The sequence below is a fragment of the Mugil cephalus genome, chromosome 7 (genome assembly GCF_022458985.1).
Source record: "Mugil cephalus isolate CIBA_MC_2020 chromosome 7, CIBA_Mcephalus_1.1, whole genome shotgun sequence".
NCBI classification, from domain to species: domain Eukaryota; kingdom Metazoa; phylum Chordata; class Actinopteri; order Mugiliformes; family Mugilidae; genus Mugil; species Mugil cephalus.
This window is the reverse complement of record NC_061776.1, coordinates 3,777,927-3,794,117: the sequence shown is the minus strand read 5'-3', so window position 1 is coordinate 3,794,117 and position 16,191 is coordinate 3,777,927. Positions and strand designations below refer to the sequence as shown.

At 39.4% G+C, this 16,191-nt stretch overlaps 1 protein-coding gene across 1 annotated transcript; it reads right to left on the bottom strand.

The window, feature by feature from the left end:
* Nucleotides 1–5,070: 5,070 nt before the first annotated feature.
* LOC125010628 lies at nucleotides 5,071–8,888 on the bottom strand. The gene is made up of 4 exons (XM_047589393.1): nucleotides 8,881–8,888; nucleotides 7,614–7,843; nucleotides 7,295–7,526; nucleotides 5,071–5,257 (listed from the first exon to the last, which is right to left on the bottom strand). Exons 1-4 carry the CDS (start codon nucleotides 8,886–8,888, stop codon nucleotides 5,071–5,073), a joined length of 657 nt encoding a protein of 218 aa, XP_047445349.1.
* Nucleotides 8,889–16,191: the final 7,303 nt, after the last annotated feature.

Sequence of the window (16,191 nt, the reverse complement as noted above, 5' to 3'; positions counted from 1 at the left end):
TCATCATGGTGCACAGCCAATAACCTCCTGCTCTACGTCAGCTGGGACCAATGAGATGATAGTGGACTACAGGAGGCTTCAGGGAGGGACACAAGCCCCCATTCACCTGGAGGGAGTAGCAGTAGAAAGAGTCAACTGCTTCAGGTTCCTGGGCATAAAACATCAGTGAGGATCTCAGCTGGTCAACGCCACACGGGCAACATCATCAAGGCAGCTAGACAGAGCCTCTTCTTCCTGAGGTGTCTGAGAAGGTTTGGCTGCAGGAGGATGACACAACAGTCCTCTCTGAGCCCAGACCCCCAGATATAGACTATTTACACTCCTACTGTCTGGCTGGTGGTTCTGGAGCATCCACACATGAACCAACATGTTCAGGGACAGTTTTACCCACAATCCATCTCATCTCAATCCACTCATTCATTTTTTTCTGTAACTGTTTGTCCTCTGAGGGTCGTGTTGGAGCTGGAGCCTATCCCAGCTGTCATTGGGTTAGAAGTGTGGTAAAACTGAACAGGTCTCCAGTCTATTCAGGGTTAACACAGAGAGACAGACAACAACTCACATCTACGACCAATTTTGGAGGGGGGGAGGAAGCTGGAGAACCTGGAGAGAACCCACACAGACACAAACTCCACACAGAAAGGCTCCAGTCGGCTGAAGGATTCAAACCCAGAACCTTCTTGCTGTGTTTCATCAGTGCTGACCATCACACCTCTAAACGTGTTATAATTTAAATTGAAACATTACAGATAGAGACTGGAGTCTAAATATATTTATGTTATTTTGACATATATCATTTTCCTTTTATGTGAACTTTTTATCATTTAACTTTATTGTTTTTACTTCTGTGAAATAGAGTGGACTCTATGCACCAACAATTTCATTGTTGTTAATGTTGTTGAAAGTAAAGAACCTTGAAATGCTGCTGAAGTGTTGTTGTAGAGGAACGTTTGTTTCTAGAGGAAAGGTCAGGAGGTCTCCATGAATGTTAGGGTTCATCCTCTGAGAACCATGAACATCCACAGGAAACTGATGGAAATGTGTCCAACAACATCAGCGTCCTAATGAGCTGCTGCTACAAGAACTAAGTTCCTGACCTGACATCAGTCCAAGATTTGTCTTTGAAAATGGAAGAAAGTGAAATGATGTGGTGAAATCTGCTGGAAGGTGTTAAACAACAAGTGCTGCTGGAAGTGTTTTCTTTTAACATTGTGAAGCAGGAATGGATTTTATTCCAGCAGCAGCTCAGAGCAGGGGCTTCATCTACATCTGGAACATTTGTCTGAAATCATTCATTCTATTAAAACTTTGATTTTTCCCAAAGCCCTTTAAAATATCTTTGTGTTATTTTGCTCTTTCATTGAATTCTTTTGATTGACTTTGTATTTTGCTCTTTCTTCTTCTCTGTGTTGTTTTCATCTTTTTTCTAACTGTTGAAATATCTGCTAACAACATGAATAAATCTGATGTCAAATAAAATAGTGAGAGCAGGAAAGAAGAATCTCCCTCAGCTCAGTAGTTTGGGACTCTGTCTGAGATGGGGTAAAAATATGTGAACCTGGGCTGTGGTTTACTGCTCTCTTCCTGTCACAAACACTGTTTGACATCTGTTCATCTGTTGGTTTTTGTTCAGGCTGCTCGCATTATTTCTCACTGTGGGGAACACCCTTTCCCAACAGGCGCAGTAGTAGGAGGTAAATTTGATCGACTTTAACTTTCTTTATCTCCAATCCCAAAGGTTCTCTTTATTCACAGCTGGAAATCATCTTTCTGAGGATGATTGGAATATTTATAATTTCACCATTCTCTTTTTTAATACCAAAAATCATCTGAATGTTTCTGTTTCTTTTTCTGGAACCAGTCTATATAATCATGATCACACTGTTCAATTCCGTCACATCTAAAGGAGACTGTTTGACCAACTCTCCTGGTCAATTTTAAAACTGGTCCTGGGTCAGTTTCTGCTCCCATGGCAACCAGGGCTGTAGAGACACAGACAGATAGATTGAAGGTTTAGTGAGACAGTGTTTGTTAAAGGTGGAGTTTGTTGGAAAACACTCCCCTGAACACAGACAGTACAGAGCAGCGCTGGGAGGAAAAGCATTTTGTGGGGTGGTGTATCCCTGGTGAACCGGGGGGAGAAGTGGAGCTCTGATGCAGCTGAGGCCAACAAGGACGAGCTGTGACATGAGACGAGGCCCGTGGTTTCTAGCAGGTCCTCAAAGCTCCCATCAAGCCCTGCAGCCCACAGATGAGAGGGGCTGCTGATGATTGAAGCTCAGATAAAGCTGCTGTGTCCTTTCATGGTCTTGATTTGAATCTGACAGCAGTTTGAAAAACATCTGGGTCACATGATGCAGAAAGACTAAAAAACATTCATGTTCCCACAAACACATTCAGGTTGGTGGTGACTTTAGTAACACAGACTGTTCTCTGTTGTTGAAGAGATGAGATGAAAATACAAAACCACAAATCCACACAGCTCCTCAACTCTGACATAATCAGTTCAATGACTCTTTAAGGTGACAGTAAGATTATTTCAATTCATGAGCTAATCACAGAAAACTCATGAAACTATAATAATCCATGAATTAGTTGATTAATTTATCATCTATTTCCTTTCAATGAAAGTCAACCTCTGCTATTATTTCGTATATTTGACATTTAAAGAAATGAAGCCTTCTCAGATCAGGTTTAATGTAATAATGTGTAACAAGTGTGTAACATGTGTAATATGTAACATCAATGTGCAGCTTTGATATTTCTCAGGACATACAGGAGAAATTTGACATGTGAAAGAAGAAGATCAAATGTTTGAGTTCAGCTCCTAAAAGTAGAATCAAAGCTCAGTGACTCTGAGAGATTCTGGTCAGTTAGAAGAGATTTCCTGCTCTGACATGTTTGATAAACACAGACCTGATCAGCTCTGATCATTTTGAAATGAAGAAGCAAAGAGTAGCAGCGCCATCCTTTGTGGTGAGTTAGTGGGAAGTACCAAAAGAATCCAGACAATGTTTGAGAAAAAACAGCTGTGGCTCTGGACGCAGAACATCCACCAAGTTCTGGACAAACAGAGTCATTCTGGTGTCAGCTGATTGTTCATTACACTGTAGCTGTTCACATCTGCAGCTTCACCATTCAAAGAGAAACTACAATGATGAGTTTGATCAATGAAAAAGGAATGAAAATATCCTCCAGGGTCTTACTTTCATGATATTCAGCAGTATGATCAGTGTTTGCTGTGTGTTTTGTTTCAGCGTCTTCTTTCCGGTGTTAGACTGATCCTTTTCTACTGATGTAACTTCTCCAACCATCATCTGTTCATCTCTAGAAGGGAGAATGTGTCTCTTCCTGAGCATCATGATGGTGTCATCGTCCCATGATGTGTTTGTATTATTTCTACCCGAGATCATTGTTCTTTCAGCCATTTGAAAACTGCTTTCCAAGCTTTAACCCGACTTTTAATTCTTTAGATTTTTCTGGGGTGTTAAAAACAAATCTTTTGAAGGTAGGCCTTAAAGCTTCTAAAGGCATGACATTATTTCATCAAAATCCTGTTTAAAGGTGCAGTCAAATGAGTGTGTTTGAATCCCTGGAATTAAGATTTAATGAATAAATAATGAAATAATCTATCTGCAGACAGTTTATGGAAAAAATGACTTGTGTCAAAAGCTTCCTCAGGAGTCTCACATCTATATTGTGCTTCAGCAAATGAGTCTGGAAGGATTGTTGTGTCAAAATTTGGGGATGTTTATCAGAGGAGGCTCCCAGCTGTCGTCCAGTTCAGCTCAGAGAAGTCTTCTCTTTGGTGTGTCTCAAAAACCATCAGGAGTCAGTGTTCAGAGCATCAGAATGGTCTTTAATACCATCGTCCATCCCCTGTATCAGGGTCACACCCCTGCACCGTCTCTTTACATTAACCAATGACACCATTAGAAATATCTAGTTGTCACTGTTGCTGGGGCTCTTAGGCCTCGTGTTCTTGTTTTTCTGAAAACCCCTGGGACGTTTCCATACAAAGTTATCTTTTTTTAAGAGCCATCCTGGTTTACTTTACACCAATAACTTCATAATCTCCCTGTGTTCTCAATTTCTTAAAGTCATTCTTGCTTGTTTTACTCCCTTATTTCCTAATCCTGCAATAAGTGTAACTATTTTCACCATACAACGTGCCCCTAAATCAAAACACACGTTCCCCTGTGAGGTATACAGTAAATGTACTTAATTTCTGTGTTTTCCACAGTATCACAGTAACATAAATGCCCATTATATCAAATATCACATCATAATCAAATATGACCTCACAGTCATCTTCTTACATTGCCTTTCATATTCTAGCACACCATAGGCTTTAAAATTATACCACAGACTATCAGCACACAGGAATTTACTGGACTCAATGAAATTTTACCAGATCAGAACACTGGACATCAGACAGATGACCAAAGGAACCTGAGAGATTGTTCAAAATGTCAGACTATGATTAACTTTCCTTGAGTCAAGACACTGACAAACCACAGTCCCTTACTTCAGCACTGGACAGCTCCTCTGAACCCTCTCTCGACCCGACATACACACAAGGAGAGGTAACTTCAGCACTGGACAGCTCCTCTGAACCCTCTCTATACCTGACATAGACACAAGGAGAGTAACTTTAGCACTGGACAGCTCCTCTGAACCCTCTCTACTACCTGACATACACATTTCTACTCACGTTCACTAATCAACTGTTCACTAGGCAAAGGCGACTGATCAAACTGAGAAACCTTCTTTGAACTCCTGACATCCTCTGCTAATTCTGAAGAAAACGAGTGTCTTCATGGCAAGTTCATCTTGAGACTGTTTCATAGAATACACTTCATGGCCATTTGCACAGCTTTCAAGAAAATCCGGTACACTGAAAGTCTTGTGCAAAGTTTTTGAGCCAGTCTTTTTATAAATAGTAAAAAAATAAACATTTTAAATATCAACACATGATTACTACAAATATAAACACCTTGTGAAAGTTGTCTACAGTCTTGATTACTCATTTAGAGTTTCCCTCTCGGCCTTAGTGATGTTTCTAAACCCTCATGTCATGAGTTCACTGTAGGTCTGGGTGAGGGCTGGCGTCAGAGTCCAGTCTTCGTCACTGTTGCTCTGGTGTTTGTGGCCCAGCTCAGGTCCCTTTTGACACCTGAAGACGAGGAACTTTTGGGCTGTCGGCCTGATCCACTTCAGTCCCTGGATGTTGAGAGGATGCAGAGGGGGCTTTCCTCTGGAAGTCCAGAATGAGTTCTTTTGTTTTTGGGCTATGTTGAGAACAAGATTGTTGTCCCCTTCATAGGAGGGGATGTTATTTGTTTGTTCTCTGTATGAAAATCTCATCCCAGGATGGTTGTGTCATCTTCATGTTTGATGGGGACATTATTTTGTTAGTACAGACACAGTCATAGGTGTAGAGAGCGTAGAGTCTGGGGCTGAGGCAGCAGCTCTGGGTGGTTCCTTGGTGCTGAGAGTTCAGCAGAGACTTTGATTCTCACCACCTATGATCTGTGTATGAGGAAAACAGGTGGTGTTGGTTCTCCAGATTTTGTCAGCTTCACGATCAAAATAATTTTTTTTCAACCATTGTGTGACTCAATGCTTTTGTACTTCCAGAAAGACACCACAGGATGGCGCGCTTCTCTTTACTTCTTCATTTCAAAATGAATCAGAGCTGATCAGGTCAGTGTTTATCAAACATGTCAGAGCAGTAAAGACTGTTAAAAAGTATCATCCAGAGGGTTGATGAGTCAGTGCTGATGTTTGAATGTTGATCAAATGAAGGTGTGTTTCATTAACAGTATGAAATAGTTTCATTAGCAGCAGGTCAGTGTGTCAGTGGAAACTCAACTGTTTGAGAGCTGAACACTGAAAGTTCATGGTCCTCTAAAATGGACCCGTTAGTGGATGAATCCTAATCACTCATTAATTACAGAGGTTTCTGGTGAATAAATAACATTTAATTAATGCACTTAGTGATTATTTCAAACTGTAAAGTTCATCTTTATTCATGAAAACCTTAAATACCCTGAACATGACACCCGGGTCCAGGTGGTGATTGGACTCAGTTCAATTTTCTGTGTGGGTGGAGGCTCAGAGGAACAAAGGTTTACAGAAAACAAGAGAAAGGGAGGGGAGGTGGAAGAGTGTGTTCATCAGCCGATATCAATCTGTTCTCAGTGTTTTTTAGGACAGAAAACAAACTGCTGACAGCCAATCAGACTTCCTTCCTGCAGCAGACGGGCTGTGTGGGTTTGTGCTCTGCAGCCTCCACACCGTTAGCTGTGGCTTTTCACTTTAATGACACAATGACAGTTTCAACCACCAGCTCTGGTTAAAGAATCTTTAAAGGAAGCACCTGTGTTCTTCATCTGAGAGAGAAACACATTTACATTTATTATTATAAATACATGTGTTTTTGCCGTTAAATAGAACTAATTATTTTATTGTGTTGTGTTTAAAATCTTCCATCCTCTTCATAAATGTCTCCTCTCTGATAAAAAGAAAATTTAAAGAAGTTTAAAGTTTTTACCCGTTTAAAATGTTTAAATTGATCCCGTGAGAGGATTTTCAGCTTCTGTTAGAAACAATAATGCTTCCTGTTGTTGTGTTGTCATTAATCAGAACAGAACACAAGCCTCAGTGAGACAGAGGGCACAAACCCATGAGACAAACAAGTCATGCTGTTGTTGTGAAGCAGGCGTCCATGTTTGGGTTTACCTCCAGTCTCCCTTAGTTCACTGAGTTCTAGTTGGAAGAAAAAGTCTGAACGTCCCAATCACTTTAAATGTATCATGAGTTCACCTCATTAACCACTGAGACACATTTCTCATGGAAATTTTCTTTAAGCTTCATTTTCTCTCAGTGCATCCAGTCTGTGCTTCATTCACAGGGTTTATAGACGTCACATCCAGGAATGGAAGCAGCTTGTTACTTTATTCACTGACGTCCAAACTCTAAAGTTAAGTGTTTGACTTGTTTTGTTAAGACACATAAAAAACAGTTGATGAAAAAACCCGACTTGGGATTGTGTCGGTTTCATTTATTAGAAAAAACACAAGAGCAGAAGAAAAAAGCTGGAAACTGATGATGATTCAGCTTCATTTTCATTATTATACAAGTCCCAGTTAAAAGTGGAAATAAAATAGACGACTAGAGAATGAACACGTTCTAAGACAGATTCTGTGTGAATATATGTGTTCTATTTACAGGACGACAATCAACACGTGAATGAACAGATACAGATTACAAAGAAGAACATTTCAACAACATTTTTGAAGACTGATCAAAAATGATGAATGAGATGAAGTGATGAGATGTGATGGAGAGAAAAGAGGAGCAGAAAACAGTCAAATCAGGGATGTGTGGGCTGGTGGACGGTCCCTTTTTTCTGAGGCTCATCAGCAGAGAGAGTCCACAGCAGTACACCAGACTCTTCACTATCAGCACTGTGTACTGCAGACAGAGCAGCTTCACTTTGAACTGAGAGACATGAGAAACCTCTGAAACAGAAAAGGATACAAATGTTTAGAGCTGCAGTGAGAGATTATCTGTATCACTGCTGGACACAGTCACCAAGCCTTCATTACCTTGTAGTGCTTTGGCCTCCACTCTGTCCTCCACTCTTTCTTCCACTGTGGCCTCCACTGTGCCTCCCTCGTGCTCGACGGAGCAGATGTATTTATATGTGTAGAGATCATCTCTATCCACCAGCCTGATGGAGGCTCTGCGTCCCGACTCTCTGAGCTCCAGCTGATCTCCCTCAGCAGGGGTCAGCTCCTCCAGAGAGCCGCCCCCCCTTCTGTCTTTTCCAGGAGAACTTGACTCAGGAGGAAAAAATGTGTGAGGCCAGAAACAGCAGAGAGCTCTTCCCCTCCAGGTGGGCTCTGGATGCTGCTGGGTACACGCTCACCACGGCCCCACTACCTGTCATCTGAAGTTTGACAGCACACCACATTCACACAGTCAACAGCAGCTTCCAGCTCTGCTCTGGATTCAGTCTGATCCTGGAAATACATGGATCATTTCAACTTTTAATGGAAAAGACGTTATTTTCTGCTTCTGAACTTGAAGCCAACAACACGTTTCAAAAGTTGGACAGAAACATGTGGACTGTGTTTCATCACGCTTCTTTTATCAACTCACTGCTGTTGTAGTTTAGAAAGAGAAATTATTTTCCATGATGACTTGATAGAAGCTTTGGTTTTTCAGGGCCTCCTTAGTTTTTCTTGTTGTTTTTTGATCATAATGCACCAACTGTTTTCAGGTCAGTTCTCAGTCTTTTACTACGGAGCCTTGCTGGTGGAAAACGTGCAGAATGCACTTTGACATTGTCTTGGTGAAATAAGAAAGGCCTTCCACAATAAGACGTCATCTGGATAGCAGCATTTGTTTCTCCACAACCTGAACACATGGTTCATCATTAAAAGGTGCGTTCATGGGTTTAAAGAAGATCAGCCTGAACATCATCTACATTCAACACTGCTTTTCATTGTAGGATATTGTGGACTGTAGATCACATGTGTCAAACTCAAGGCTGAATGTGTCCTGACACATCATTTTATTTGACACCACAACTTAACACACACATGGTCGTCAACATATGCATGAGGAGTTTAAAATTTTTCAATATTAATGACCTGATTTAAATTTCTAATAAAGTGTTTATCATTAACTATATGTCCCATAATGTACGTCAATGTCGTGACCCGATGTGGTGATTGGAAATATCAACAGTTAATCCCCAAAATGTCCCAAAAAGAGAAAAACTGACTCAGAAGGAAGGAATTTAAGAAAAGATGGGAAAGTGAATGTTGGTGCTTCAAGGAAAAAACACGATGAAGGAGTAAAATCTACGTCGTCATTTTGACGCCAAAACATGGAGATAAGTCTGTTAAAATGTAGCCTCCAAGAAAAAAAACAAATGGGTTTAAGAATTAAAAGTCAGACTCTAATTGCAGCATGAACTGTTCACCAAAGATACAGATAAAAAGATATTTTTCATTTTTCATTGAGAGCTTTAAAACCAAACTGAGAGGACATGAGGCCCCACCCCCACAATATTCACTAGTTTTTATAACCTGCTTGTAAATTGAATCATCTTCTTTTCATTGTCTTTTCTTTGTCTTTTAACTGTGTCATTTTCTAACTGTGTTTTGTATTTGCTGCTGTCTATTTTCACAGGACTCCCTTTAAAAAAGAGCTTCTCAGTCTCAGTGGGATCATTCTGGTTAAAGAAATAAATTATTTAAAATCATTTCCAAATCCCTGAATTGTGTTTTTCAATTGTTCATTTGTCATTTCAGTGATTACAATATGTATTGAATATGACACATTTAAAAGCACAGACTTTATCACTTAAAAAAACTCATAAAATGTTAGTTTGTGTCAGTCATGTTCAAATGTTTTAATACTTTATGCTGATGATGGTGATAAAACTTCATTTAAATTTAAAATCACATTCACTTTGTGTTTTTTTCTTTTTCTATTAACACATCATCAATTAAAGACACATTTACATCATATAAAATAAGTGACAGCGATTAGATCTGACAAGGTTCTAACTTTCAGAAATGATCCAATACAATCGATAGACACTTGAAAAGAATGTGAAATAGTTGAACATCAAATATCATCTTGTTTTCAACAGAATTACTGAGACATCAAATCCTAAATGTTTGTAACGTCACTTAAAATTTACAGAAAGAAAGAATGACTTTAGTTGTTCAGTCACATTTCAACATGTTTTCAAGAAATGATTGAGCTTTTCTTATGGAACAATGGGTGCAGGATGAATTCTTACTAATGAGGAAAAAAACTAAAAATGTAAAGCCCGAAGCCAGCACATAAATGACTTTAAACACATTTCAGCTTCTACAATAAAACAAGTGAAGGAAAAGGAAATGTTTGTTTTACCTGTTACATTACAGTTTTGTTCCAGAGCCAAAGATGCGGTAGTTGCCGCTGCCCACAGTGAAAAAAAACTAATACAAAAACCTGTGTGCTGCTGAGAGAGTCAGCTGAGGGGAAGGAGTCACATGTGGAGGAAGGATATATTTCAGCTCCTTGATGTGTTTTCTGATGTTCACATCTACATGACTGTTCTTCTTCTCCTTTCTTTTGCCTCACTAGCAGCATGGCTCTGATGTTAATTGTCAGTGGTTGGTCAGTCCACTACTTTAGTCTTAGTCATGGACTGGATCTGGACTAAAGGATGGATGATGGACTCACATCAACATTTCTACACATTCTTGGTCCCAGAGGATCAACTTCATTAACTGACTGTTGATTTGGACTTTTTATCTAGCGCCACCAGCAGGTCAACATCTGTTTTGGTCATCAGATTTTCTGTTGGACATTCAGTGTCCAGTAGCATCATTATATAGAAACACATATGAAACATATTTAAGTTATAATATAAATATGTAATAATGTGAATAAATATATAGAATAGTATCAGTAATGACCACAGTCCAGTTGGTTCCTCACAGGGAGGCGCTGTAGAGTCTTATGTCCTGAAGGACAAACGTCCTCCTCAACGTGTCCATGGAGCAGGACAGAGACAGCAGCCTGTCCCTGAACCAGCTTCTCTGTCTGTCTATGGTGTCATGTAGAGGGTGGTGGACATTGTTTTCTCTTTTCTTTTTTATTTATTCATCAGCACATAAATAAAAAGAATAGTGAACAGATCAACACCATAACAAAGCACATAGTACATGAAGAAGAGAAACATATAGGAAGTTTGAAACAAATAAAACCCACAGGAGCTTGTCAGGTGTCCCTCCGAGATGACAAACATTCAGCACAAACAATACATGAACTAACACACACACAGATTATTGTATGGCCATCTATGAGGACACTCATGGGCATAATGCATTCCCTAGCCCCTTACCCTAACCCTAACCATAATCTAATTTAACCTTTACCCTAAAACTGAGTTTTAACCTTCAAAACAGTCAGAAAGTGAGGACCGGACAAAATGTCCTCACTTTACACAAATGTCCTCAATCTGATGGTATAAAACACAGACACACACACACACACACACACACACACACACACACACACACACACACACACACACACACACACACACACACACCATCTATGTATGTTTGTATTTAAGAATTGAACTAAAATGTAGAGTGAAAACAGGTCAGAAGTAGCTTCTGGATGGATTGATACATAAAAACAAAGAAAATTTGCAGAAAGTTTCCTTTGAAAATGGGCAGAATACATAGAGATGAAACAGTGAGGTGGAGCTACAGAGTCTGTTGGAGAGTGTTGTCATTTTTGCGTAATAATTAATGTTATTATTCATAATTTAAGTTGATTTTGATTAAATGTTTTTGCAGGATGAAAATACCATTGAGGTGGTTCTTTAAAGTACTCGTCCAAACAACATAGCAGTATGTTGGAGTCTATTGACAGCCTGTTAATTCTTTGTATTGATTATGGTAGATGAACTATTATTTATAGTCTGTCCTATACACTATTTATTTATAAAGTTAGGACAGTTTTCTTAATATTGGTCCAGTCAGGTCCCTCCTGCTCATCAGGCCGTCCTCCTCCTGGGATTAATGAGTGAGGACAGCTGGTTGCTGGTGTCTCTTTTGTCTTCTTTTGTGGTGTTGAAGGAGTGAGGAGTGAAACAGTTTTTCAGCCTCTAAATTACATTTATTTATTTCTGATTGAAGTCGACCCGGAGATGGTTTTTGTTTCTGCAAATAAATGACTGTCCTTTTGTGGAAACTGTCTCTGTGAGTGCTTATTTTTTGTGGGTCATCGACCTCCTCCTCACAAACTGCTCTGATGTTTTTCACCATCATCTTTTGAACACCAGAGTAGCCATAACACAGTATGAGATGTAAGGATAGATCATGGTGTAACAGAGTTTTCTTGATAACAGATGCTGTATTCTTCTGATAACTCCAATATTTTTTTGCAAACTTGTTACAAATAAGTACGATGTGATTTTTCTAAGTGAGATTCTCGTCAGTAAGAACGTCTAGAAATTTAGTTCCTGTAATTCTTTCCAGAATGTTGTTGGAAATGTGAACCTTAGGAAGAGTGTTCACAGCTGGTTGATTTCTAGGTGTAAATATCATGTATGAACTTTTCTGAATATTAATGATAATTTGTTTTTGTCTTGAACCAGGTTTCAACTTTACACAATTCTTTGTTCATTTCTGACACAAATCTTTGTCCATTTTTACAAAATACTGAAATCATCTGCAAACAAGATGAGAAATGGTTTCGATGTTGTCAGGTATAAATCATTTACATGTATAAGAAATAAAAGCATCTCCAAACTCCTTGAGGAACACCACAAGAAATTCATCTGTAGTCTGAGGAGTTATTGTTCAAAGATACAAGCTGCTTTCTTGATGACAAATAACTTTTGAGCCATAACAGATTAGTGCCACTTAAACCATAAAGATAAAGCTTCTGTAATAATATGTCATGATTCAGTATCAGATGCCTTTGATAGATCAACAAACACTCCCAGTGTGATTTCCTTATTGTCTGTGGCTTTGATGTTATCAGTGAGTTGGGTTAGGACTATTAAAGAGGAAAGTTTCTCTCTGAACTCATACTGGTGATCATAAAATATATTATTTTCATTCATATATTTAGCCAAGCAGTTGTAAACTAGTTTTTCTAAATCTTTGGAGAAACATGGTGAAACAGATGTTGGTCTATAATTAGAAAGTAAAGAGGGATCGTCTGCTTTAAAAGCTGAATGACTTGGACCCATTTAAACTGTTTCAAGTGACAGATTTATGATATGAAGTAGTGGTTTAGAGATACATGGAAGACTTATTTGAAGTTTGGAGGATTTCAGATCATCGTGGTCTGGTGCAGATCATTTCATTTTGTTAACAATATTAATAGGGTCAGACTCAGGGATGGGACCAAATACAAAAGAGTGAGAGAGACTCACAATCCCAGAGACAGACAGAGGAGTCTGTGGTATCTTCTCTGAGAGAGAAGGACCAATATTCACACAAAAGTTCTTAAAGTCATTTCATATTTCAAAGGGATCAGAATTTGTTTCATAAGCTCCTTTGAATTCACTTTGTGCAGGGCTATCAGTTTTTAGTTAATTAGTTCATTGATAATCTTCCATGTATTTTTCATATTATTCTGAGAATCAGAGAATTTAGTCTCATAGAATTTGCCAGGCCACTAGTTAGCCAAGATTTGCTTAGGTTGGTTGGTTTAGTTTTCTTTCTTTGAAGTGGAAAAGCCTCATCAAACATCATGAAGTATTTGTCATGGAAGGTATTGTTTGCAGTTTGAGTGTCATTTTCAACTTCTACATCAGACCAAGAAGCAGTAGATGATCTGTCAATGAATTCACTCATGTTGCTTTTATTAAAATTACAGAGGAAAACCTCATTAATAGAAGAATTAGCTTTGATAAAACACAGGAAGATGGTCAGTTAAGTCACAGAAAAGAATACCAGGTATCCCCACCACACAATAATAATTATAAAAATATTGTTGATCAGAGTTTCATTTGAAGCAGTAATTGTTGTTGCCCTTGTTATGAGGAGGAAGAAAGATGAAGCATTAAGATAAACTGAGATTAATATTAATATCACTCATTATATATCAGGTCTTTATTCATTTATAATCTTTCTGAGAATAGAATAGAAACAGTTAATGAAATGATTGATGTTAGAATTTGAAGGTCTATAAATACAAACAACCATAATGTTCTTGTTGGACAAAGGCTCAAAAAAGTCTAAACATGTTCCATAGAAGCTGGGACAGGGTCAACAAAAGACTGAGAAGCTGAGGAATGGAAAGATGAACAGGTTGGAAACATATAAGAACAATGTTTCATCATCTACAGAACATGATATCATCAAAAGATTCAGAGAATCTGGAGAAATCTCTGCACGTAAGCAGCAAGACTGAAAAGCAACAATGAAGTCCTGTGACCTTTGACCCCTCAGGCTGCCCTGCATTCAAACACATCATTGTGTAAAGGATGTTACCAGGAGGCTCAGGAACACTTCAGAAACCATGGTCACTTAACACAGTTCATCTCTACATCTACAAGTTAAACACAACACCACAGCAGAAACACCAGCAGCTTCTCTGAGATGGACCCACACAAAGAGGAAAAGTACTGAGGTCTGATGAGTCCACATTTTAAACTGTTCCTGGAAATCAAAGACGTTGTGTCCTCTGGGCTGAAGAGGAAAAGGACCATCCAGATTATTATCAGTGTAAAGTTCAAGAGCCATAAACTGTGATGTTTGAGAGGGTGTTGATGTCCATGGTATGGAGGGATGTTAGTGCTGTCCAACGTTTCCTTCAGGGACGTCCCAGCTTATTTGTCCACACACATTGTGCATCGTTCCAACATTGTGGCTTGGTAACAAGGAGGGAGGCTGTTAAATATGAAAATGTGTGATGCATTATGAGAAGCAAAATAAGACAATGGAGCCCAGACTGTTGAGAAACTGAAGTTCATCAGCAAGAATGAGAAAGAATTGACCCACAGAGCTTCAGTGGTGAATGTGACCCTGTCCCAGCTTCTATGGAACATGTTGCAGGAATCAAATTCAAAATGTTGAATAATTACACTAAAACAATCAAGTTTATCAGTTGGTTCATTAAATCTTTGTAGTTTATGCAGATGAGTGTACGTTGAAAGTTATTTCTGAATCATTGTCTTCTGTTTTCATTTATATTCTATGAAACTTCATTAGAACAGAGGTTTGTAAAACTCAAACATCAGAGGAACACATACGTGTGACTTCAGCTCTACCTTCAATAACATAGTCCCATCCAAACTCATCATGAAGCTCATGGACCTATACATCAGCTCCTCCCTGTGTAGATGGATCCTTCCTGATGAACAGACCACAGATGGAGCAGATCTGCAACTCCACCTCCACCACACTGAACCTGAGCACTGGGGTCCCCCAAGGATGTGTCCTCAGCCCTCTGCTCATCTCCCTCTACACACATGACTGTACGTCCAAGCACAGCTTCAAAACCACCATTAAATTTGCTGATGACTCCACCATCATTGGCTTCATCACAGACGGTGATGAGTTATTCTACAGAGAGGAGGTTAGAGATCTGTCATCATGGTGCACAGCCAATAACCTCCTGCTCTACGTCAGCTAGACCAATGAGATGATAGTGGACTACAGGAGGCTTCAGGGAGGGACACAAGCCCCCATTACACTGGAGGGAGTAGCAGTAGAAAGAGTCAACTGCTTCAGGTTCCTGGGCATCAACATCAGTGAGGATCTCAGCTGGTCACGCCACACGGGCAACATCATCAAGGCAGCTAGACAGAGCCTCTTCTTCCTGAGGTGTCTGAGAAGGTTTGGCTGCAGGAGGAAGACACAACAGATCCTCTCTGAGCCCAGACCCCCCAGATATAGACTATTTACACTCGTAACGTCTGGCTGGTGGTTCTGGAAGCTGGAGAACCCACACAGACGCAAACTCCACACAGAAAGGCTGCAGTCAGCCGATGGATTCAAACCCAGAAACTTCTTGCTGTGTTTCATCAGTGCTGACCACCACACCACTAAACTTGTTATAATTTAAATGGAAACATTCACTCTTTCAGTTTCTGTACCCACTCGTCCTCTGGAGAGACTGGAGTCTGTTCCCACTGCACCATTCCACTTTATTGTTTCTATATATTCATGTTATTTTGACACATATCTTTTTCTCTTCATTTTATTTTTATTTTATTTTATTTTATTTTATTTTATTTTATTTTATTTTATTTCTTTACTTCTGTGAAATACATTTGTGCGAAAGTAAAGAACCTTGAAATTCTGCTGAAGTGTTGTTGTAGAGGAACGTTTGTTTCTAGAGGAAAGGTCAGGAGGTCTCCATGAATGTTAGGGTTCATCCTCTGAGAAACCATGAACATCCACAGGAAACTGATGGAAATGTGTCCAACAACATCAGCGTCCTAATGAGCTGCTGCTACAAGAACTGACCTGACATCAGTCCAAGATTTGTCTTTGAAAATGGAAGAGAAGTGAAATGATGTGGTGAATCTGCTGGAAGGTGTTTAAACCAACAAGTGCTGCTGGAAGTGTTTTCATTAACATTGTGAAGCAGGAATGGACTTTATTCCAGCAGCAGCTCAGAGCAGAGGAGCTTCATCTTCATCTG

Excerpts from the sequence above, each read along its gene's own strand:
- LOC125010628 (XM_047589393.1), bottom strand. Across the intron at positions 7,527-7,613 it reads GGAGGCCAAAGCACTACAAG|AGGTTTCTCATGTCTCTCAG; the intron begins GTAATGAAGGCT and ends TTTCTGTTTCAG. Across the intron at positions 5,258-7,294 it reads TTTGATCAGTCTTCAAAAAT|AGGAAAGCCCCCTCTGCATC; the intron begins GTTGTTGAAATG and ends CTGGACTTCCAG.